Source organism: Amblyomma mixtum, chromosome 2 (genome assembly GCF_055824585.1).
Source record: "Amblyomma mixtum isolate Tamu chromosome 2, ASM5582458v1, whole genome shotgun sequence".
Classification (NCBI taxonomy): Eukaryota; Metazoa; Arthropoda; class Arachnida; order Ixodida; family Ixodidae; genus Amblyomma; species Amblyomma mixtum.
Window position 1 is genome coordinate 73,163,025 of NC_143013.1, and position 22,924 is coordinate 73,185,948.

Below are 22,924 nucleotides of genomic sequence, written 5' to 3' on the forward strand. Positions count from 1 at the left end.
CTTCATTTGACGTTACACAGCGGAAAGGTAATTTTTTTTTAATTTCTTAGTTCACCTCCGTCGAAATGCGGCGACAGCAGGAGTCTGTAACTTCGTTAGCAACCGAACGCTGCAACCACTGTGTGACCACAGGTGCGTATTTCCACCACACTTGTTCTGCGCAGGAGCACAATTCTAATATGTGCAAGCTATATTATCAGAAAGGACATATTCGTATTAAATAACGTATCATAGTCCGACAACAAGTAAATCATTGTAAAAATGTGCCGCCGACGCAACAGGGCAACGAAAAAAAAAGTGGCTGTGGCTCAACTCAGCAGAGCCAGGATGTACAGAGCGAAGGCTATGTTGAGCATGGTTAGACACGGTTTAGCTTTGGTTCATCTTCATTTTTTCAAGACTTCAGTAAGAACAAATTGTTTCAGCGATCGAGTGCAAATCCCGTGATGCATCATCTGCCACAAGTGCAAGAGCGAGCGTCCAGAGTGGCGGTCGGCGCAGCTGCGGACGTGACTGCCAAGCGCAAGAGCGAGTCACGTGACATATCACATGCCACAACTGGCGAGGAGGAGCGGCCGAGCAGCAGCCAGCGCAGCGGCGGACGTGACTGCCATGCGCGCAGCTATGGCGTCAATGAAGGAGAAGATCGAATCATCTGTCACGCGATATTTTGTGCATGCGGCGCGCCTTCTGTTGGAGGTCAAATCTAAGAGCCAGGTGACCTTCAGGCTCAGCATGGGGGGAGTAGAGATTTTCGCTCTAAAAATACGGCGACATGTGTCAACACCGCGACGTTGCAGTAACGGGGATGAACGCTAATGCAGGTACAGCGCTCCGTTCGGCACAAAAAGAAAAGTGTGCCTTTCGAAGACTTCGCGAGCGCTGCAGAGTTCTTGAAAACTTTTTCTTATGTTTAGAAGCCGATACAATAAAAAAACTCGTATGGTTCGTTCATATCTATTTATAGAACTAAATCCAGTAAACATAACGCTCAGAATTCTTTCAAGCATTAAGTTTTCATTTCCTGCATCTCATAATAGCGAGTAGAAGAATTCGTTTTTCTTTTCATATTTAGTGCTTGCTTGCACGGATTAAAAACATCTAGATCTAGGACGTGGTGTACCTGCTGTTGATGGCTCTGCGCAGGCGCGGTTCCAAGCGCTTGCTGAGGAACACTACCCCGTTGTAGGTGTAGCACGGCGTCTGGCCCACGTAGAGCTCGCCACGAGTATCGCTGGCACCGCAAGCCTTCTCAGCTTGAAGGGCGTGCGAGGCGCGGCTCGATATCAGCACCGCTTCTGAGCGCATGGCTTCTCTCATTGTTTCTGGGGTCAGAATTCGATGAACCGGGAGCACAGAGGCGCGCCTTTGTGCCATGCTCCACACGAGACGGTAGGACGGATCTTGAGAACCCTGCACGATGAAACAGCTCATCTCATAGGCAAGTCTTCGAAATGAGCATTTCACAGGTGGAAAAGTTTGACCACAAGTGTCACCATGAGTGTGGGTGGTGGGGTACCAAAGTACGCTCTCAACCACTCTTGGAGAGAAGTTCGTTAGGTACGGGCCATCCTTTTCAACGGCGGGATTCACTGACGTCCAACTATAGCTCGGATGCTCCCATCGATTCAAGACTAGAGGACGATGATAAGAAAGCTCGCTTGTTGTTCTCTCAGTAATTGAGTTCAACCCTTAATCCTTTCAGACGCGCATTATGTTTTACTGCAGAGAAAGATTTGTAAATCTGCGTGCGTACATTAAAGACCCTCAAATTCAGAAGATTAACGTTATGGCTATAAGGCTAATAATTGGCCCACGGCGAACACTTCCGCGCTCACGAACGAGCCGCCATATTCTTAAAACAAAAAAAAAACATTATGCCCAACTAATCATTTTCCTTAACATGCGAAGCTGTTTCCGCAAAGCTAGCTCAGCCACAGCATACTTTACTTTAGCAAAACATTCTACAGCGTGAGCGAAGAAAAATGTTACAGAACGGGACACACTTCCTAGGCGCTCCTTAGAATTCAACTGGCGATATTCATCTCAAAGTCTGGATTTCCAAAGGTGATTTTTTTTTATAGCCGTGAAATGGTCCTACCATTCTGTCAAGCAGAAACCTAAAATGTAGCCGTCATCACTGATATCGTGAAGACAGTTCTAGACGCTAATAAAAAAAAATAGTTTGAAATGTGACGTCTACAAACGTTGACGCGGTGCCTCAAAAGGGTTAAAGACAATGCGAGCCTGATGCGTACACAGTGCCAGAAGCCAGCCATAGCTTGACTAATGTGACGCACCCCGTTTTCATGCAGCCAAAAATTCAAGGATAATTAACAGCTCACTCCAACGACACTGGAAAAGAGCAGAATTCACTCAAAATCTTGGAATTAGGTAGAACAGAAGACAAAGTACTCGATGAGCTGATAGAACTTAAATGAAAGGCCTGTAATTGATTGGAGTGGAGCCGTTTGTCAGTTTTTGTTGGTACGCAAACAAAAATTTCTCATTGCTTATAACAGACAAGTAGCGATAATTGTTTAAGAACACTACGAAGGCACCGCCTTGCTGTTGTTACCCTGGTTCCTCACCTGGATCGAAGACACGACTGAGCTGCCTTCCGGGATGTACGGCTTCAGCGCGGGTCTCTTGGCGATGTCCCGGATGGAATCGACTCGGTCGGCCTCTTTCTTGACCATCATGGAGGCCTTCATCTGACCCGCGAACGAGGTGCTCATGACAATCACCAGCACCCAGAAGACAGCCGTCACCAGCCGAGCCGGAACAGTGGTGGGAGTAGTTGGGGAGGCTGGGCGATACCCGGCATCCTTGATTAGTGCCAGCAAACACGCACGATAATTCGCGCATGTGCTTAATAAAAACTTGTACATGATAGAGGAAAGCCACAAGTAGTGCATAGAGTAAGACCTTATTCATTACAGCCTTGATAAAGTAAGTTGGTTCCTTCGGATTACTCCCTCCAAAGTTATTGTAGGTACGAATTGCGCACAAAAGACACGCACAGGAAAACACACGAGGGAGACTGAAAGAGCGCTCTTTTCTGTCTCCCTCGTGTGTTTTCCTGTGTGTGTCTTTTGTGCGCAATTCGTACCTACAACAGTATGCACCAACTCGCCCAACAAGAAGTTCTTAACTCCCTCCAAAGCCATATAGGGTTGTATGATGATGATGATAATCAGCATCATCATCATCAGCGTGACCACGCCCATTGCAGGGCAAAGTACTCTCCCATGTCTCTCCAATTAACCCCGTCCTTCGCCAGCTGCAGCCACTGTGTCCCCGCGAACTTCTTAATCACATCCTAATTCTTATCTTTCTGCCGCCCCCTGCCACTCTTGCCTTCTCTTGTAATCCACTGTTTATCTTGCCTTCGCTTTACATGCACTGCCCAACCCATTTCATCCTCTTGATTTCGAATAGAAATTCATATAGTTGTATACGTTTTAAAACAAAGTGGCCGATCAGAAAGGCCCACAGACACCGCTAGTTAGTAAGAGGCATCTGGAAAAGGCAAGTGGGATTGAACTGAGGAGTAAAGACCGCGATCTTCCGCCTTCTATTTTCTTTTTCTTTTACAGTTGGGGCGACGAAAGGAAGGTTCTGACTTTGAAGCTCAGTACGCCAACTTCTTCATCTCATACGCCTTACCGCATTATGATAACAAAAAGAGGGGATAATGTGCATGCAATGCCTTTCCTATTCCTCCTAGAATGACGTGCATTCTCTTGAATACAAATGAATTGCTTTGCTACTCGGCGTGAGTAAGCTGGATCCTGAATTACAAAGAAGGCGACAAGAAACGAGGAAATATCTGGAAGGCATTGAACTGACAGAACAGTACAGACGTGGTGGGGCGTTCTGGAGTAAAGAGGGGATTAGGGGCGGGAGTAACTAACCTTCTTTTCTCCACAACCACAGCAGTTCCTGAGGGCCGTACACTCTAAAGAGAAAGGAGTATAAAGGGATTAAACTGTCCTTCAGTGCAGTCTCTTTTATGAAAGGGAGTGCTCTAGAGGACAGCTTATTCCGAATTAGAACGAAACAGAACTGCGCGAAGACGACGGGAGAAACGAAGGCGCGAATACACACACACAAAGCGCAGACTCGGCGAACATGTCCCCAGGAAGGGCCCGGGGTGCCGAAAAGCCTGTGGATTTCGGGCGGCACAATCTTACGGTTCAGGCAGTAGCTCCAGACTCTTGACTGACACGTTGACAGCGCGATGAGGTTAACATAGGTAGTTGCTGCTTGTTCCTTGTTCATAGAAAGAGTGGTAGAGCCCAGAGTAGAAGAAATGTATTGAAGTAAGACATGATGTTGGGCTAGTTGGTTCATGGTTAGAGCGAAACAGAACTGCGCGAAGACGACGGGACAAAAGAAGGCACGAATACTCACACACAAAGCGCCTGTTAACCTCATCGCGCTGTCAACGTGCCAGTCAAGAGTCTTGGGCTACTGCCTGAAGCGTAAGATTGTGCCGCCCGAAATCCAGAGGCTTTTCGGCGCCCCGGGCCCTTCCTGGGGACATGTTCGCCGAGTCTGCGCTTTGTGTGTGTGTATTCGTGCCTTCTTTCGTCCCGTCGTCTTCGCGCAGTTCTGTATCGCTCTAACCATGAGCCGACTAGCCCAACACCATGTCTTACTTCAGCTCTTTCCCTCTTTACTTCCGCATAGGCGTACTCGTGTTTAGAGTGTAAGCGCATGAACAGAAATTGCCACGAGTGGGGCTCCAATGGTACGGGAGCACTACGATACGAGCCACTCCTTTCGCGCAGGCGAACAGGTGACGAAATTGCACAAAGGAAATCAGTAGGAAACTGCCGTCCGCTAGTCCGCATCGTATCACCGCTACCTTACACTGGCTGTTCGTCAGCCATGCCAGCCTCTGCACACAAGTTCACATCTTGCCTATTTTCTAGGAGCAACAGTGTCTTACCGTCGGTGAAGATTTACGAGACGCTGAACTGTCAATGTAGATACGAAGCATTGCCGGTTTACGGAAACAACTGAGTGCCATTTAATTTTTAACGCCTGGAATCTTTCCGTATTCCAGCATGCAAGTAAAGCGCTATTTGACACTTGACCGCACAGCGTGTCATGTGGGCCGCTCATCAAAGTATTTTTGCGAGAGGCAGCTGACTTTCACAGCCCTCCCCCCTCCTGCTCACAAAAATGGGTTAGTGGCCCTGCCAACCCTGCCCTCATTGTTTTCGTTCTATGACGGCGCCGCGCGTAGCGCTTTACTCGCTCCGGCCTTTGGTCACTTGGAGCAGTTTCTCTTTGAGAGCACTGTACTGCGTGTCAGGCGTCTCTGGGCAGGAGATGATAAAACAAATAAATTCAAAAATTTTCATTTTCAGTAGTATCTCTTTTTTTACTTTGGAAGCAAAGCCACGTATAGTGGCCGTCTTTTTTCCAACAGAAGGCGCAGGACACAGCAAGATGTTTTACAAGAGCAAGGCAACAAAGCTGACTTGCCGCAGTTCGCACCCTGTTTTACATTCACGTAAAGCCGCATGCGGAACGAGTGTAATCACAGAAACTAATCGCGCAGACACAGGAGGATGAAGATGGACGATGCACGCGGTGTTCGTTTCTATCTTGTCAAACCAACTAGGCCGTGCCAGTACCTTTGAGAATGTAACAACGTTGCCCAACGAGCCCCGCACGTCCGATATTACTTGTTGAATGACTTCCATGCTGTTAGATATTTTCTTTTTAAATTTTCCGTCACCGTGAACAGTAACGGTTGTTAAAAATGTCGCTTTTACGTTGCACATCTCTTTTAAGGAATTAAATTTTGGAACGAAAATTTGTTCCTTTTTTAACTATATTGTTTGAATAGAAACTTCGTGCATAATCAACAGCTTTATTGAATGTATTCAAGGCGTTCAACGAATAGCGTACTTTCTTCCGCTGAGAAGCTTTCTTTTTTTGTGCTCCATTAAAAAAAAAAAAGAAAGTGGAGCTGTAGGTAACACCACCATCACCGAAATGTTTGGTACTACCTGCAAGAGTAGCGGTTATTAAGAGGCGCCTGAGTTTCCAGAGTACTCACCTTCGCAGAACGTATTCGCAATGAGCTCCCAGACTGCCTTGTTAAAATCACGCAGCCACGAATTCCTCTCGCTAGTGGTCCGCTTCCTGAATTTGCTCGCATGGGTGCTCCACGCAATCACGATCGCCGAGGAGAGCACGGCTCCAAGGAAACAAGCCCACACCTGCATTAAAAGCACACCCTGGTGTTAAAACTGATTGATCGCCATTTGAATATGTCTGGCTGATAATGCGGGGATATATTTTACCCATCTTAATACTTAGGACACGGAATAGCTGGAGATTAAACTCAAGTCAGCGCAACGAGCAACGAAGAGGAAATCCCCACAGGTAACACCAAGAGACGGAAAGCAGCGTGGGTCGGTCAACAAACACTTGTTAACCATCTCCTATCAGAAATGAGGAGGAGAAAACGGAGCTAGGTGAGGCCTGTAATACGAAAAGCAGGTAACCGATGCTCTTTTACGGGAACAAATTAAATTCCAAGAGCAGAAAAAGATAGCTTGAGTTAGGAAAGGGCCCGATGGGGTGATAGGACGCGTAAAATTTTTGCGATAGAAACCTTTTTAGAGCAGCGCACGTTACTAGTCCGATTATAACTGTTAATGCTGTAGTATAGAAGTTATCGTCCCACCAAAACCACGCCGATGTTCACTGTTAAAATATTCCCTTATTCATAAAGACGGTGGGGACGTCATGAGTGTCACGTGACCACAAAAGACCAACCCCAGAGCACCACCCACTGCGCCTAGACTCAGACCACCAAATGCGATGTGTATTGAGAAGGATTATGCTACAGCATTGGAGGTCCCGTTCTCAACAAAAGTAGGTGCCCGTTGTTTTAGAGAGTGGTGAGAAAGAAAGAAAAGCAGTTTCGCTTAAAATAAAAAAGGTGGTCAAGTGGAATTCAGCGGCTATCTTGTGGGTCGCGAGCCGGGCATGATACCTCTGCATTACTAAGGAGCGTTCGACACAATGCTGTAGCATTGTACTCTTAGGGGTAGGCTAAGAGTGGTCAAACTTCATTCATTTATTACTTTTTATAGTAACGAGTTCTCGATCACAATGACAACGAGACTGCCTAATAGGCTTCCAATATTTGACCAGCGAATTTCATCTACTGTAAGCACATGCTCTTTTGTTTGCGTTTTTCCTTGCATGCTGGTTGTAGATTCAGTAGTTTGTCTAGTTCAAACCGATTTTCGCAAGCCGATCATCCATTACTATCTCGCTTGCAGACAGCTATACTGCCTTTGGGTAGCATTACGTATAGGTTCAATTAGGTGCTTTATTGGCGCTAAAATTAATATAGGCGAGGTAGTGGGCCTTCGGAAAAGCTCGGTATGTGGCATACGGAATCCAAAAAGGTTGTTATATTTACATGCTTAATACCGCTGGTTTCGTGAGCTTTGTAAATTTTGTTCACACATGTGGTACGTGCCTGCCAGCTGAATATGCCAGCTGTGTCGAGGATGCTGCCGTTGCTCCAACTGGTGCGTCCGGCCAAGATGACCAGCTCAATGGGCACAAAGATCTGCACGCCGAAAGCCACCTTTTCAGCCTCAGCGCTTGGGTTGATCACCGACAGGGCCAGATCCACTTCCTGCGACGAGATAAGATAACAGCAAGTGAAACAACAAGCGCGGATGGGCACATGAAACACGCTGTAGACACTCTGTTGATTTAATACTGTCAGCGTGGTTCTAGTGGCCAAAGGTGTGAATAATTGGCCTTTCAAAATTTCATCCTGGAGTGCTAATGAAGGCTGCATACGAAGGCTTATCTAACACTATCTGGCTTTTATTTTTTTTTTCGGAAGCCTATACTAGAATATCTGAGTTAACACTAAACTTGTATCAACTGTAAAAAAGAGAACGGAGGGCTCGCACATAACTCACTCAAAGGCAACTGCTAAATAAAATGCTCTCTTTTTGTCAGTTATAATATCTCAGCCTGTTGAAAATTTGGCGCTAGTTGAATGTGCACATGTCTAATAAATTTTTTTGTATTTATGCATATATAACGCGTTCAATGGGGAAGCGTTCAGTGCTGTGAATGGGAACCTTTCTTGAACAGGAAATAGGCTGGATTTCTCCTCGCATTTTACCTGGATTAAGACGCAAGTGTAATAATAATTTCTCCGATTTTGCTCAGTCATCTTTAGGCTGGCCACGGAGAGTGCATGCTTACAAGGAACTAAAAGAAGCGAGATCAAAAGCAAGATGAGAGGAGAAAAAAATAGAAACAGTATGGCTCTGTGCCAGACGGCTATGTTCTGCGCTAAACGCATTACACCTAAGAGGCCACATATCTTGTTAAGATATGCTGCACTTCTGCTGTAGACGCGTGAATTTATTTTATTTTTATTTTTTTAATTTACAATAAAATCAGTACAGAAGGAGGTCCCATAGTACACGACTGTCGGGGGGACCTCCTAGAACAAATCAAGTGGGGTAAAATTGCAAAGAATGGAAGGCAGTGTATCAATTAGCATAAATAAACAATCTACAAAAAAAAATTTACAATGTTATGTGTGAAAAACGGAACAAAAAGTATATACAGCAACAACTTTGTAACATAATGCAAAGAAAATGAGACTTTAAACAAGGATTACTACTGTTTAGGCATGTGAACTACACAGGAAATTAATTAAGTACTCTTTAATGCGGTGATGAAATGAGTGAACAGTAAACGACGCTTTAATTTCACATGGCAAAGTATTCCAACAGGATATGCCGGCAAATATTGTGGTAAATTTTCCATAATTAGTCCTCACTTTAGGTAGAAGAAGATTATTACGCTGTTGAAACCTAGTAGAATTAGTATTTATAAGCTGATCAGGAAACTATACGGAAATACCGTGACGAAAATTATAGTTTTTCTTAAATTGATCCCGTCAACCTTCTGCTGTAGACGCGTGAATGAAAACTATACGGAAATACCGTGACGAAAATTATAGTTTTTCTTAAATTGATCCCGTCAACCTTCAATTTAACCTAATGCTTTTATTTGGTCCTGGCAGTTCATTACTACCTCGAAGGCGAAGTAAAGCTACGCTTTGAAACACGAGAAAAAACATTCAGCACTAAGAACAAAAGAACGCTCTACTGATCTGCTCTAGCTTACCGCGTTCAGTTACCTTTAAGAGTGCATATTTTACCACAAGTTTCCCTTGCGTTCATGTTCTGTGTGTCGGCCCCTTCTCCTTGCGTTTCTGCAGGCGCCATGTACAATAATTAAGGATAGTACTCAGAGTATTCAGGCAATTGTAACACAAGCAAAGAGAGTGTTCATAACATGATTTTGATGATAGAGCTAAAAGAAGGGGAACTTTTTTTAACACGATGTTTGAGGTTTTCCAGTAATAGGTAATACTCCTAACCTTTCTTCATTGTTAAAGAAATAACCAGCCCTGCTTCCACCGTGACATCTTGTCGTGATCACTCTTAATATTGCGACCTTATACCGTGCTCAGTTCTCCAGCTTCTCTTCTATAATGCTCAGTCGAGCTGCAAATTCCGTAAAGTCCGGAAAGTTTAACCTCCTGGGGCTCTTAACGTGCGCAGGCATCGCACAGCAGCACATGGGCGGGCCCCTTTGCACTTCGCATCCATTGAAACCCCATGTGCCATGGCGCTCTTTGGCCAAAGATGCCCTTGCGCCATAAAAACCCATCGTCATCACCACCACTGAAGCGTGACCGTCGCAGCCGGGATTCGATCCTGCGACCTAGGAATATGCAACCTAATGCCATAGCCACTAAGGCAAGAAAGCGGGTGGCCGGAAAAGGAGGCGAATATGTGGAGGAGCTGAACCACGGAATGGTGGCCCATTATGTTGTAATGTCTTGCAACCCCCCCCCCCCCCAAAAAAAAAAAAAAGCTGTATCGATGTGCTATCGATCGTTTTCCGAATTTCTGCAACAAAATGGTTCCTCTTTCATTCGAAGCGACCTTGACTGCCGTAAACGCATTGGAACAAAGCCCGGGCCCGCGTGCCCGCTTCTCGCTTGCGCTCTATGTTTAGGAGAAAATAAAGAAAGCAATATGTGTCACGCCTTAAGGTTAGCTGTAGGGGGCGAAACGAAACACAGCTGCACAAGCGCCGTTGCATGTGTCGTCAATAAATGTAACTGAACGAAGCAAGGACGTCGCAAAGGAGTGAATACCGAAAGGAAAGAAATGGCTCGAATGGAGGCGTCGCGATTAGGGACGTATAACAAAGCCGGCTGCGCGAGTTTGCGCTGTTTTCGTCACTGCTTGCAAGTAAACGGAAATAAGCTGTCTGACGCTGTAGGCGGTGTGGGATGGGTGATATTCTTATGTTTTTGCTAAAGCAACACTACGCGAGTCGCCGAGCCATTTCGCGGAGCTGACGAAAAGCCATACTGCGCAAGCGCGAGAAGCAGCGACGCCACACGGCGCACAGCTGGCGCGCCGCCGCCGTCGCTTCACGGGTGACTCAGAGGTGCCGCCGCCGTGCTCGCCACTTGCGCATGCGCAGTAGCGGCGCATAGCTCGCGTGCCGGGGTCACCGCCGCTGCCGCGCTCTCTCCATCGCCTCTCTCTCTCTCCTCGCTGCCTTCGCAATCCTCCAGGTTTAACGACTGCCATTTTTTTTCTTACTAAAAGGCTCTACTAATGAATATCTCACGCTCGTCCTGCAGAATTCTGGCCACTCGAATTAGGCGAATTTAGCTGGGCTCGTGAAAGCTGGGTGTAAAATGTGGCATTCATTACGTCTCTCTGAACCATGCCGATGAGTCCCGTCCAGTTTCCATCTTCCTTCCTGAGGCCCCACTGCGTGTCCCGAGCCGGTATCAAGTCGTAGCTGCAAGCAATAGGAAATACATACGTTTAGAAGACGCAAGAAAAAAAAAAAAGGCAAGGCACCAAGACTCTCACTTATGTCTTGTTATAGTTGGAAACGCATTCACGTTGGTAGACAGGCATATCTGATATGCCCACCTCCCATATAAATTAAGAACTATGTTACTAAGCATATTAGAAGAGTTCAAATCCAACGCATAACATCGGATTTTTCGGAGAAGAATCCGAGCTTTAAGACTGCACTGCAATGGAAAAATAGACTTTTTCTTCGGTGCATTATAGCCTCCACAAAATATCATGAAGTATGTGACAGCTACCACTCAGCAAAGTAACAAAGTAAAATTAACGAATTTCTTTTTAATTCGCAAGTCTATCAAGAATTGGAGCTCATCCCAGTCCAGGGGTAGTGTAATTAGTAGCTATAAGGGGATTAACATTTTATCCAGAATAGCTGGCAATGAAATGTAGTAAAAAATATACCGCCTTTCGTTGTAACTTTGTAACAAGAAGGCCTATTATCGCTGTGTTGGTCGTTATCCATTGCCCTTGTTTCTCTACGGACAAAAGCTTTCTTACGTTTCGGTCTGAGTTCAAATAACGTGCTCTAATATAAAATATTAACTGAAAGCATACCATCCCCCTTACCTCATCTGCAACGATGTGACCACAGTTCTCAGTATTTCACCACACACACCCTGGATGGAAGCGTCAATGCCTCCGCGTTCAAACACATGGTAGGGAGAGTACTGAAATGGAAACAGGCAATCTACACGTGAATTTGCAGGCCGAAATGGTCATTATGAACAAGTTAGGCCGAAGGTCACAAAATTCTAGGTTGAAATTGTATGCAGCACTAAACCAGAACTCTTCGATGCTTTCTGATGGCCTCTCGGACGCAGAATCCGGAAGACAATCCGACAGAGTGGAACGCATACTGCGTCGACCAAGATTTCTTTTAATGTTTTCAATTGCCGACTATAGCTGCGCGGCAAATTTTGACTCCCGTGTAAACATTGCCCTTAGGCAAGGAGATTAATGGTTTTGGAAGAATGTGTACTGAACTACTGCTTCAACAAGAAGGTAAAAAATCACTTCTCCCTCTCAGAAACAAAAACTAAGTTTCCCGGTAGCAAGTAGTGAGGAGGAGGAGGAGGTTAAACTTTATTTTCGTCGACAAATGCAGCTGACGGTGTGGGGTTACAGCCTCATCAAGTGGCCATGAGCCCGTGGCGTTCGGCGACTTCTAGGGTTCTTGTCACAACCCGGATCTGTGTGTCCGTGTCGGAACTGAGCAATGCGGCCTCCCACTGGTCTGGATTCGAGAGCTGCAAGCCTCGAGGGGGGGAGTCCCGAGGGCAAGCCCAGAGTATGTGGGATAGAGTGGCATGTCGGCCACATAGTTGACAGGAAAGGGAGTAGACCCCAGGGTATATGCGGGCATATATCACGCTGTTGGGGAAGGTGTTCGTTTAGAATTGCCTCCACGCAACTTCTTGGGGTTTGGTGAAAATTGCACTTGCAGTTTACCGTAACAGCCCACTAACTCTCCCGCGGTAATGTTACAGTGCGACGTTAAAACAGCGCCACATATTAGAAATCATTTTATTTTCTGCTATAAAATGAAGGATACATCCAGGTCTCATTCAGGCACATTAAAACCTTTACGTAGATCCTATGTCTAACAGCCGCTTATTAGGACGGATGAGAAAAAGTCAAATAATAAAGTAAATTGCATAATCGGGCGTGCTGCGCTTGTGTAATGAGCTGGGCTATAACTTTTCAAGGTATTAGTTTAGCACCGCGATGAGTTACTATGACCAGCGGTATGTAACATAGAAAATAAACATAGAATAATCTGCCACTTACTTTTACGGGCCTGTCTAAAGGCTTAAGTTATGCTTTAAAGGAAAACGCCCTGCACAGCGTTCATTGCGCTGATCGAAGTCAGTTTTCATAAGTTGGCTCGTTTTACAGTTCAAAAAGCAGTGCATTAGCGGATCCCTCAGCCTTCTCTAGAATCTACAGTTAGCATCAGGTAGAATTGTCTATTCGGAGTCATTAGCGTCGCCGAATGCCACGCCGTATCTATGTTCATTATCTATTTCGCCATACGCATAAAATATTCCTCTTTCACTCATTATTGCAATATCTAATCGATTCGTGCAAAAAGAAAAAAATTGCACGATATTCACTCACCCCTTTTCTGTGCACTGTGCTCGAAGTTGAGCGTGTGCAGTCAAGCATGCACGTGCTCAGATAGAAAAATTAAGACGGGTTTTATGAGCTGGAACCGCGACTTTCCGTTTCTTACATCAAGTTCTGTTTCACCAAAAAAGCAACTGCTCCTTGTTCTATCTTTTCACCCCACCGTGAAAACTGTTCTGTTTCTTTTTGTAGCTTAATTTTTTGTTTGAAAATTCTAGAAGAGGACAGATAATTTGTTACCGCTTTTGGCTGATTTTTAGCCGTAAAATTGCGATGTTTTGTTCAGCAGTAGCACAAAGCTCATGGGCCTATATATTGTAACTCATGGAGATGGAGGTAGCGTTACGTAAGGTCGTACTGACGCAATGCCTTTTTTCATCTCTATTCCTCGAATACCCGCCGCAGCGGCTCAGTGGTTACGGCGCTCGGCTGCTGACCCGAAAGACGCGGGTTCGATACTGGTCGAGGTGGCTGAATTTTGATGGAGGCGAAGTTCTAGAGGCCCGTGTACCGCGCGATGTCAGTGCACGTTAAATAAACCCAGGTGGTCGAAAATTCCGGAGCCCTTCACTGCGGCGTCCCTCATAGCATGAGTCGTTTTGGGACGTTAAACCCTAACAAACCAATAAATCAAACCAAACTATTCGTCGAATAAAACATGGAAACGTGTGAATCCCCTCTCCCCGTTTTGAAAAAAAAAAAAAAGAAGCTAATCTCTGCTTGAGACGAACCTCTAGCAACTAGAAGATGAATAGGCGTTGGCCTATTCATCTACCGTGCGCGTGGTATATCTCATGTCGCATGAGACACACCTATACATAAATGTTGGCTCTTGAGCAATAAGGTAACATTGAGATCGAAGGGAACGACGGTTTTAGGGTTCGTTGTGGGCTCATACCTTCAGGAATAAATCAGAGAGGCTCAGCGCTCTGTTTGTTACGGCCACACCAGTAAATCTTTTAGTAGGATTCTTGAGCTCCTATAAATTTCTCAGGTTCACAGTTCTTACAGTGACGGCATGTGGCGCGCGTCAGTAGACAGTCTGCATTTGCGTATGCCTTTTAGGCCCATTCCTCCACGCTTTTCATGCAATTAGAGCTGCGGACGACCACGATGACCTGCTCTTTAATACTCGTGGTTGAGAGCAATCTGTGCACTGCTAGGTTTAATACGTGTGCTGAGCAATTTTCACTGAAGGTGATGCGCAAGAAATGAAGACAAAGACAAGGGCAAGCATCATCTTTCTTCTTATTAGTGACATTCGGTGATGCTAGCGAATAATCTGTTGCAAAGAAGTATTACTCGGCGAAGACGCGTGACCTTTCTGCACAAAAATCTACACCTGGCACTTGCAGTGTCCGAAGCACTGTATGGAATTGAAGAGGCGCAGTGGCAATCACAGACGCTTGCTGTAGGGCAGCTTATTTGAATAAAGCGACCTTCTACCGCGATGCCACTTGAATTAGTTATAAGCATAAGCAGGCGTCTAACGGCAGACGAAAAAAGGATAACATTAGAGACCCTGCATGCTGTTTGGCGCAATTGATCCACGCGCTGTTGAATATGCGCGAGAGTAAATCTCAGCCGTGCACCGGGCTGAAGGGCGCATGTATTTAAAAAAAATATACGTACGCTACGCAGCTCATACCAATCTTTTGCAGCGCATACGCAGTCGCATAGCCAAGGGGAACTGGGGGTGAACTGTGGCAGCAATTAAATATGTTTAGCACCATTATCATCAACAGCCTGATTTAGCCCACTGCAGGAGAAAATACTCCCTCTTATCTCTTCAATTAACACTGCCCGGTGCCAGCCGCGGCCGCCTTATACCCGCAAGCTTTGTAATCTCATCCGCTCATTGCCCGCCATACACCGCCCATTCAGAATCAAACTAAAGACTTTGCAACGAAAATTAATTAACTTCGGGTTTGATCCTGGCCGCGACGGTCGCATTTCAATTCAAGCGAAATCTAGAGGCGCATGCGCTCGACGATGCCAGTGCGTATTAAAGAACCCCAGGAGGTTGAAATTATCCGGAAACTTCCTCTACGGGGGGTCTCATCGCCTGACTCGCTTTGGCATGTTAAGCCCCATAAACAATAAACCATAAACCACTAATTAATTTTGAAAAGTGCAGGGGTCATCACGTACAATTCGACCACCTGATGTTCGACTAGTCAGGCATTAAGGGCAGAACTGCAACCTTTATATTGCACTTACTGCTTGGTAAGTTGGGAAATTTTTTGCTGCCGCCTTAGTCTGTGCATAAGCGTCGCCACAATGCGCTTCAATAACAGAAGTGCCCCGCATTGAAACTACGAATCCTTCTAAGGGTCTCTTTTCTGCCTTGCATAGCCCCTGAGTTGAACGAGTTTGAGAGAACAGGTAAAGGGAGAACGCGACGAGGCTTTTTGACCGTTCCTGTTGGATATTTCATCATCGAATTCAATGTGAGTTCTTCCTTTTCTTAGTACGTTATGACTAGAGCTTCCAATCAGCTGCTTAGGCGTGATCTGTGAAGTCCCTCTCTGTGCCCATCGGGTTGTGGACAACCTGTCTAGGTGGCCCACCTGCCACCTTGGTTGCCCCTGAGGTGGCGGATGGGCCACCTAGGTCACGTGACTTCGTGACGTAATTACAACCTGCCCACCGCATTGTGAGCAAACTGCCCACCGTGGCTGGTGGCAGTTCAATTAATGACTGATCGCGAGAGCTTGCTCAGGATGAGCCTTATAGGTTTCACAAGGCAAACATGTGGCAGCGCCTGTCATCGCAGAGCAGTGCCGCATCGCTTAACCGCTGCAACAGGAGTACGATGAGGACTCCCAACGATGTATGCATGTAAAGTAGAGAATGTCCAACTCCACATATATGGACATTAACCCATTAGCTACGCAGCCTACCCTTAAGGCGGAGCTCAAGTCCAATTTCGCCGATTTTTGTCTGAAGCCTGCATGGCCTTGAAAACAGAGCCTCGAACCTGAATCGAACTGCTAGCGCATCTAATTCGCATTGGACCTAACCATCTAAATCGCCGCCACTTTTTACAGCGGAGATCTTCCCGTTCCTGCGTTCTCCGTCGCAGTAGTAGTCGTCGGCGTTGTCGGCGTAAACGGTTGTCCACGTAGCAGAGCGAAACGCCACTTGGAAGGTGGCTGTTAAGGGAAGATAGAGGAGGGTGCCGAGCAGCGTGACACTCCACCCGCCATCCCAATACGCGTCGGCGTAGTCGGTGTAGCACGCTATCTGACAGGTGACAGGTAACCTTGTAACCGTAACCATGTAGGTCACCCTGTAGGTAATCGTCGATGTGGGTAGGTCGCTGTAGGTCGATGGTAACCCTAAGCCCAGTTCTCGGTATGTGGCCTGGTCAGCCTTGCCTTGAACACTCCATCCTTTGTAGGTGCGGAGCAAGCTAGGGGAAACAATAAGTGTGCGGTTGGTTGATTGGAAGCACGGGTGGGTCCCCTTGGAGGTGTTAGGTCATGGTGCCAAGAGCCCGACGGCCAGAAGGCCGGTAGGCTGACGATCTAAGCCTCTACTCGCCGGATCATACATACATACTCCGTTGTCTGAAAAACCGCGAAAAGCACTCGACGGCTGGTAGCTGGTAGGCCGGAAACACCCTTGAGTCGTGAAGGGGCCCCAGGTAGCTGAACCCGTGTTATGTTCTCCTGTCTCCGGCGGTTGGGGCCCGTTGAGTTTTTGGGTGGTCGGACATCCCGTGAGGGGGGGCCGAACCAATTGGCAGTCATGACGCCCTCCCTGTTGTGGCCATGCAGGCCATTAATGTAGTCAAGACAGATTGAAGGAACAGCGAAAAAAACTCGCTGTCCCCATTCGCGTTCAGATTCCCATAACCCGTTTCCTGACGACCTTACATCCCATCCTTACGACCCATCCTTACACCGTTACTTCCCAGGGGAGATCAGAGGAGTCTCCCTGGGCCCGCTGCCCCCACTTTGTGTGGCTATGGTAGCTCCCCCCCCCCCCCCCCCCCCCTTATTTTATTTTTTCATCTTCGGGTGGGAAAATTTAAAATGGTCTTAGGGCTTCCTCTTTTATTTTATAATTGGATTAAGCCTGTGGTACGTAAGTGGTCCAGGCAGGGGCTATTTATTTTTTTTTTCAATCTTTTTGGTATCCTCACTCTATTGAGTGTCACATGAAAGGTGGCGTGCTGATAGGTAGTAACAGAGCGAAACGCCACGGCGAATGCGGAGGAATGGACAGCTGATAGGTGGCTGAAACGCGAAGCTACCGAAGTGGGGCGAAACGAAATACGTGAAGAGCTGCGCTTAAACTTTTCATTACCGACATAGTGATCGTCTGTCAATTAATACTTCTAGAACGCGGATTATAAAATTTCACTCACCTTCTTGTTTGCCTTATTTGTTTTATTCACATAGGACTGGGAGAGTGAAAACGCTAGCGAACAGGAGGACTGCACCTGTCATTGTCAATTCCTGCACCACCTGCTCGGCTCCCATATGGAGAGCGAGTCTTTCGACCTCTTGCTCCCCTCCATGCGTATTTAAAGACGCTAGCTACTACCCCCAGTCAGTCTACCCTGAAGAAGGAGCCGAGCCGGTTTCGAAACTTAGGGTTTTAAACATGTTCTTTGGTTGGAGATATGTCAGAGTTTTTACTATAAGAGTTGTCTTCGAGGAATATATTTCACTACTTGCATATCTGAACGTGGTTCTACAGTGGCGCATTTCTCTCAGTGTCTCCTAGACTACAGGTGGCCTATATTTATTATTAGAGAGAGGAGAGGTAGATGGTTTCTTAACACTCACAGTGTGAACAAGGGAGGGGAATTCAAGCACCCTGAAGCTTTCCCCTCCCTTGCTAATTTTGTGACTATATTTGTTATTATTATTCTTAAATGCATGAGCGACTAAAAGTTAGATCTTCTCTCTCGTTCATATATTACGGATGCACACGCTGTTACCTTCAGATGTTTACTGTATGCGCAAAGCGAGAGAGAGACAGAGAGGGGATTTGGAGAGGCAAGCTTTTAGGCCCGTTTGAATTGTATTCAGTATATTGAAGGAAATTCTTGTGAAGAGCAAGCGCACGCGCACGATGAAGTAACGATCATAAAAGCAGAGTAGAATTCGTCAGAGTTCCTACTCTCATCGGTTTCATCTAGTTTCAGAGACAGTGTGTTTGTTTATTTAGGAAAATGAGTTGCAGTCCACTGAATAAACTTGTGGCGAGTTCGGCCTGCCGATAGGTTCAGAAGGCTGTGTTGGTCCCCATAGTTATAACTTTGTGATCGTCCACTGCTAGTATACTCTATTTCTTGATTTTGGCAGGCTGTTTTAGTATGCCCCGCGCTGTGTCGCTATTTGCGGGCAATGCACGACATTTTGTAATTTTTAATAAAATGAAATTATACGATGTTTCGCTTCAGCTGATTGTTTCGAGCATAGCACGATTCTAGAATGGAACCAAATAATTGTGTTATATTTCTTTGTTATTATCCGCGAATATTAGAAAAAAGGCACTCTTAAAGATTTATGTTGCGTTGTCCCCAGATCTCCCCTACCGCTCGATAAAGAGACACGATTGCAAGAAGCCCGCCATGTTGTGTAGTGTTTAAGACAACACAGTCATTATCGGCTGCATCGATGGCGTTTTCAATCCAAAGCTGCTCTATATGGGTTATTCAGAAAAGTATCTGCCCCAAGTTTTGTCGCGAAATTCTCCGTATCGAGTTCGGTCGTAAGCACGTCGATATGTAAAAGCAGTTGCATCATACCGGGGGTTCCCACTTATGGTGGGTGGGCGTTAGATAGAGTCCACTAAAGGGTGTGGGTGGAGAGGTCGAACTGGTCGCTCATATCGTGCCGTTAAAGGCATATCGACCGGTTTTGTCTTCCGCAGTGGACGATACAGTGAAAATTATCATGGCTACCAGTAGTGGCTCCACTTCAGCATGGCTGCGACTGCAGTGCCCGTCGATTGAGACCCTAGAATAAAGGTCTTCTTCGACGAACGCCAAGCCTGCTAAGCATTTCAGCTAAAAATATAGGATAAATGTAAAAACATCAATGATTAAAGCCGCGGAGTGCTTGGGGGTTTGAATAAGTAACACTGCAGCTTCAGGAAGCGGGTAAACGTATTCATTTGTGGCCCTTTCGGTGTCAAGGCGGCCATCGAGGCGGTATCGCTAAAAATTCACTTTCCCACTGCAATGTAGGCTTTTATGTCTTAGGCCCCACTCTGTGAAACTCTGCGTTGCTTATTTAATCTTACGGGCGCCATTTTAAAGCACCAAGGTTCCGATAGAGTCAGCGCTTATAACGTTATTAGCTCAGAAAATGGTGCAAAGAAGCTTACAAACGGCAAAAATGGAATACATAGACGGCATTTTCCAAAGGAGGAAAATTTAAGTTTGGACACCTTGTGTTAAAAGGCAGTTATTCTCTTTTTTCTGCGCGAGTGGTTGCAGTTAGGCAATTTGCAAAAAGCAACAAAATCTTAATGACAGAACAGAGCGCGCTTGCAGTTTACGCACTGATTTAGTAAGCACTTTAAAAGGGAAATTTCAGCTATCTCTCCTTCCACAGCCGCTGAAATGAAGGGGCGCTGGGAGCGTGAAACAAGGGTGGGGAAGCTTTCCAGCAGTCACTTTATACTACCGCCAAAATAATGCGTCACCCGAAACAGTGCTAGTTGTGAATGGTATCTTGTTTGTCTCAACTGCAGCTGTGGTATAAGACATACTTAAGTTAACACTCACAAAATTCACTATTGCTTATAGTTAGGAAGGCAGCTGTTATGGTATCATGTAGGTGTACTACATCCCTTATGAGAGGTGGTACCTAACCGACAGTCGACGAAGGACGCCATGCTCTGCTCTCATTAAAGGTTGGTTGGTTGGTTTATGGGGTTTAACGTCCCAAAGCGACTAAGGCTATGAGAGACGCCGTAGTGGAGGGCTCCGGAAATTTCGACCAGCTGGGGTTCTTTAACGTGCACTGACATCGCACAGTACACGGGCCTCGAATTTCTCCTCCAAAGAAATTCAACCGCCGCGGCCGGGATCGAACCCGCGTCTTTCGAGCCAGCAGCCGAGCACCATAGCCACTGAGCCACCGCGGCGGCTCTCATTAAAGGACTGCAGAAACTGGCGCCCCCCACCCCCCCTCCCTTTCAACACAGTCTCTGTAGTATTAGTGTTCATGGGACTGTTTTAGATTTCACTGGATTTTCTCTGCTAACCTCCGGTTTTCGGATTTTGTGAAAATCTATGTGAACTAATGAAATGCTTTTGCCGCTGCCAATATTTTCCCATTTGGATGCTCATGAAAAAGCTCAGCGTAGACTCTTTTACATTTTATAACTCATAAAAGACAAGACTTCAAACTTCTTAAACACAGTAGGGTGTGAAGTGAAGTATATCAGCACAACCATGTTAGTACTGTAGTGCACTAAACTCCTCGAAGACGCTGAAACTACTACTACTGTTAACTATTTACAGACGCTTCTAAGTGCGGCCGGTACCTAAAAAAAAAACCGAAACGCGCTTCTCACGAACCCAAGCACACCGTTAAAGAAAAGCATATCCCTTGTTATTACTCTCAAATAAATCGACATAGCAAGAAGCTTTTTTCTCAAAGCCCCAGAAATGCAGTTAATAATGGAAACTCATTGCAACTGCTTTGTTGGTTGGGCTGTTTTCTGCTAACTGCTCAGTACTGCCAGGTAAATGAAGGCGCAGGCTGATTACATTGTTCCCGGGTTGCACAGGCAGCTGTAGATGAAGGCGCACCTTTTTTTTTTCTTATTTTCTGATGCTGGGAAAAGGCCGCAGCGGATTGAGAGATGGTGTCAGTGTCAGGCAGACATCCCCATTGTATGCAGCGTCCTTTGTTCGCCGGAACGTTACGCCATACAACCTAGCCCTGGAGCCGTATTGTATACGTATGTCCGGTCTTCACGCGGCCACACAGTTATACTGTAGCTTATCATTAGCTCCTATTTTTCGCAGATGCTGCCAGTGATATTATCGACAGTGCATAGACTGCGCCAGTAACCGAACTTCCGTGTCTGGGTAAATACACAGGCATGGACTCCAAGCAAGCTTACCGAGAAACTGCCGACTCTCAACAACCTCGACATGCTACCGTTTCCAGAGTCGTCCGCCATGATGTAACGACGATGCAAGACTGATGGGACGTTCTCGAGGTTGACGCTCAGCAATAACCGACTGTTCAATTTCTCGGCTGAATGAATGCATGCGCTAGCGAAAAAAAAAAGTTCATTTTTCACTGCGACCTCCATCAATAGTAATTTGAATTTAAAAAGCTGCATAGAACGAAGTCTGGAGTGCTCTCGCAAGTTCGACCAGTGACTGGATTTACCTTGGTTTGAGGCGCATAATGCAATTTATTTTGTGTCCGTAATGTGAGTCAACCCAAGCAGGTGAAGTGCGCATATTTCTCTCCCAAGCGCCATGAAAAGCAGGCGCTGAATACGGTCGATTCAAAGTAAACTTTCATCTCAGAAACATCACTTCTGCGTGGCCGTTCCACCACAATAACGAAATGACAAAGCACATGTTCTTCCATATTTGTCTTCTGGATGGGAGAGCCTTTTAAAAGCAAAGTTTTTGTGAGTTTATTATTAAAAATGACTGCGTCGCACTTTTAAGAAAGGGCATGCCACTGCAAAAAGTTCGGCTTCATTGTACACATGTTCCAAACCCACTTTCATATCACTACAAAATGCCACTGAAGCATGCTTCATTCTATGGGATATTGACCACTAGATCACCGGCTCAGAGTGTAGAACAAGCCCGTGTAGGTTTGAGGACTTGGCTGGTGTAACGCGTGTCAATAGTACTAGGAGCATGTGTATGCAGTTGAGTCAACTTGCAACGACATTGAAAAATATGCACTCTAATTTATTGACGGCTCTTCAAGTTAGAAAGCATAGCTTCCGGCTTTAAACCAAGCCGCAGTAAGAGGCTAAGTAAATCTTTCTAGAGTATATATTGATTTAAGCTCCATCTTCGTCTGCATATTTTGTGGCCCAAAACTATGGCTTCGAATTTTGGACTAAAAGCTGTTTGTTTAAGCTGCTGCACTGCAGGTTATTTCGCTGAAAGGTATGTGTAACATTTAAAAAATCTAAGTTTATTTTAACGTAAAAAAAACCTCTTCCTCGGCCTAGCGGACACCAGAAAGCAGTTAAGTCGTATTAAGCCCAACGTTGTTTAACTAACAGCGTGTAGCAGACAAAGAGGTGCTCGTTACGACATAAATGACGGAAGCCAACAGTCACCGAAACCAAGGAGCGGGGGGGTGTTTATTTTTTTAATTCGTTGTTTTTCATCAATTACGGAAAAATAAAAGCAGAAGAAAAACAAACAAATGCCGCCGGTTGGATCCGAACCTCCGAACTTCGCGTCCGTTACTCTACCAACCGCACTACGACGAAGGATGTCCAATCTTCTGCTGCTTTCAGGGGTATTTGTGTGTAGTGTCACCGAACCTTGAGAGTGTTGCTTTTCTTTATTCAGAGGCACTACGTAATGGTGGTGGAATGCCGTCACGGCCCTGTAGTCCAATAAGAACTTCCGTAGTGGCGTCATTATTATTGTACTCTGTGATCGCTGTGTGGTGTTTTAATTAACCGCGCGAGGTAATGTAGTTGTGACGTCACAATCTCTACCAATTCTGATGTTGGGTCGCGCTAAAAGCCACCTTCATAAAATAAAGCACGACAACGTGCCTCTGTGCTCCTGTATACAGAGGCGTTTTTTATTTGTTTCGCTTAAAGCAAGTCCGAATCGCGAG

At 45.9% G+C, this 22,924-nt stretch overlaps 1 protein-coding gene across 1 annotated transcript; it reads right to left on the reverse strand.

The window, feature by feature from the left end:
• Positions 1–1,107: 1,107 nt before the first annotated feature.
• LOC149359727 (glutamate receptor U1-like) lies at positions 1,108–21,272 on the reverse strand. Its single transcript, XM_089567734.1, has 7 exons — positions 21,213–21,272; positions 11,553–11,653; positions 10,818–10,908; positions 7,520–7,681; positions 6,080–6,242; positions 2,592–2,809; positions 1,108–1,413 (listed from the first exon to the last, which is right to left on the reverse strand). The coding sequence occupies exons 1-7, from the start codon at positions 21,270–21,272 to the stop codon at positions 1,108–1,110; spliced, it is 1,101 nt and encodes a 366-aa protein (XP_089423860.1).
• Between the last annotated feature and the right edge of the window lie 1,652 nt (positions 21,273–22,924).

What these genes read in the sequence shown, in the direction of transcription:
- LOC149359727 (XM_089567734.1), bottom strand. Translation starts at nt 21,272, where the DNA reads ATGGCGGACGACTCTGGAAACGGTAGCATGTCGAGGTTGTTGAGAGTC. An exon ending in GTCACATCGTTGCAGATGAG is followed by an intron (nt 10,909 to 11,552) that starts GTAAGGGGGATG and finishes TATTGCTTGCAG; the next exon opens with CTACGACTTGATACCGGCTC. An exon ending in CTGGCATATTCAGCTGGCAG is followed by an intron (nt 6,243 to 7,519) that starts GCACGTACCACA and finishes CTTTTAATGCAG; the next exon opens with GTGTGGGCTTGTTTCCTTGG.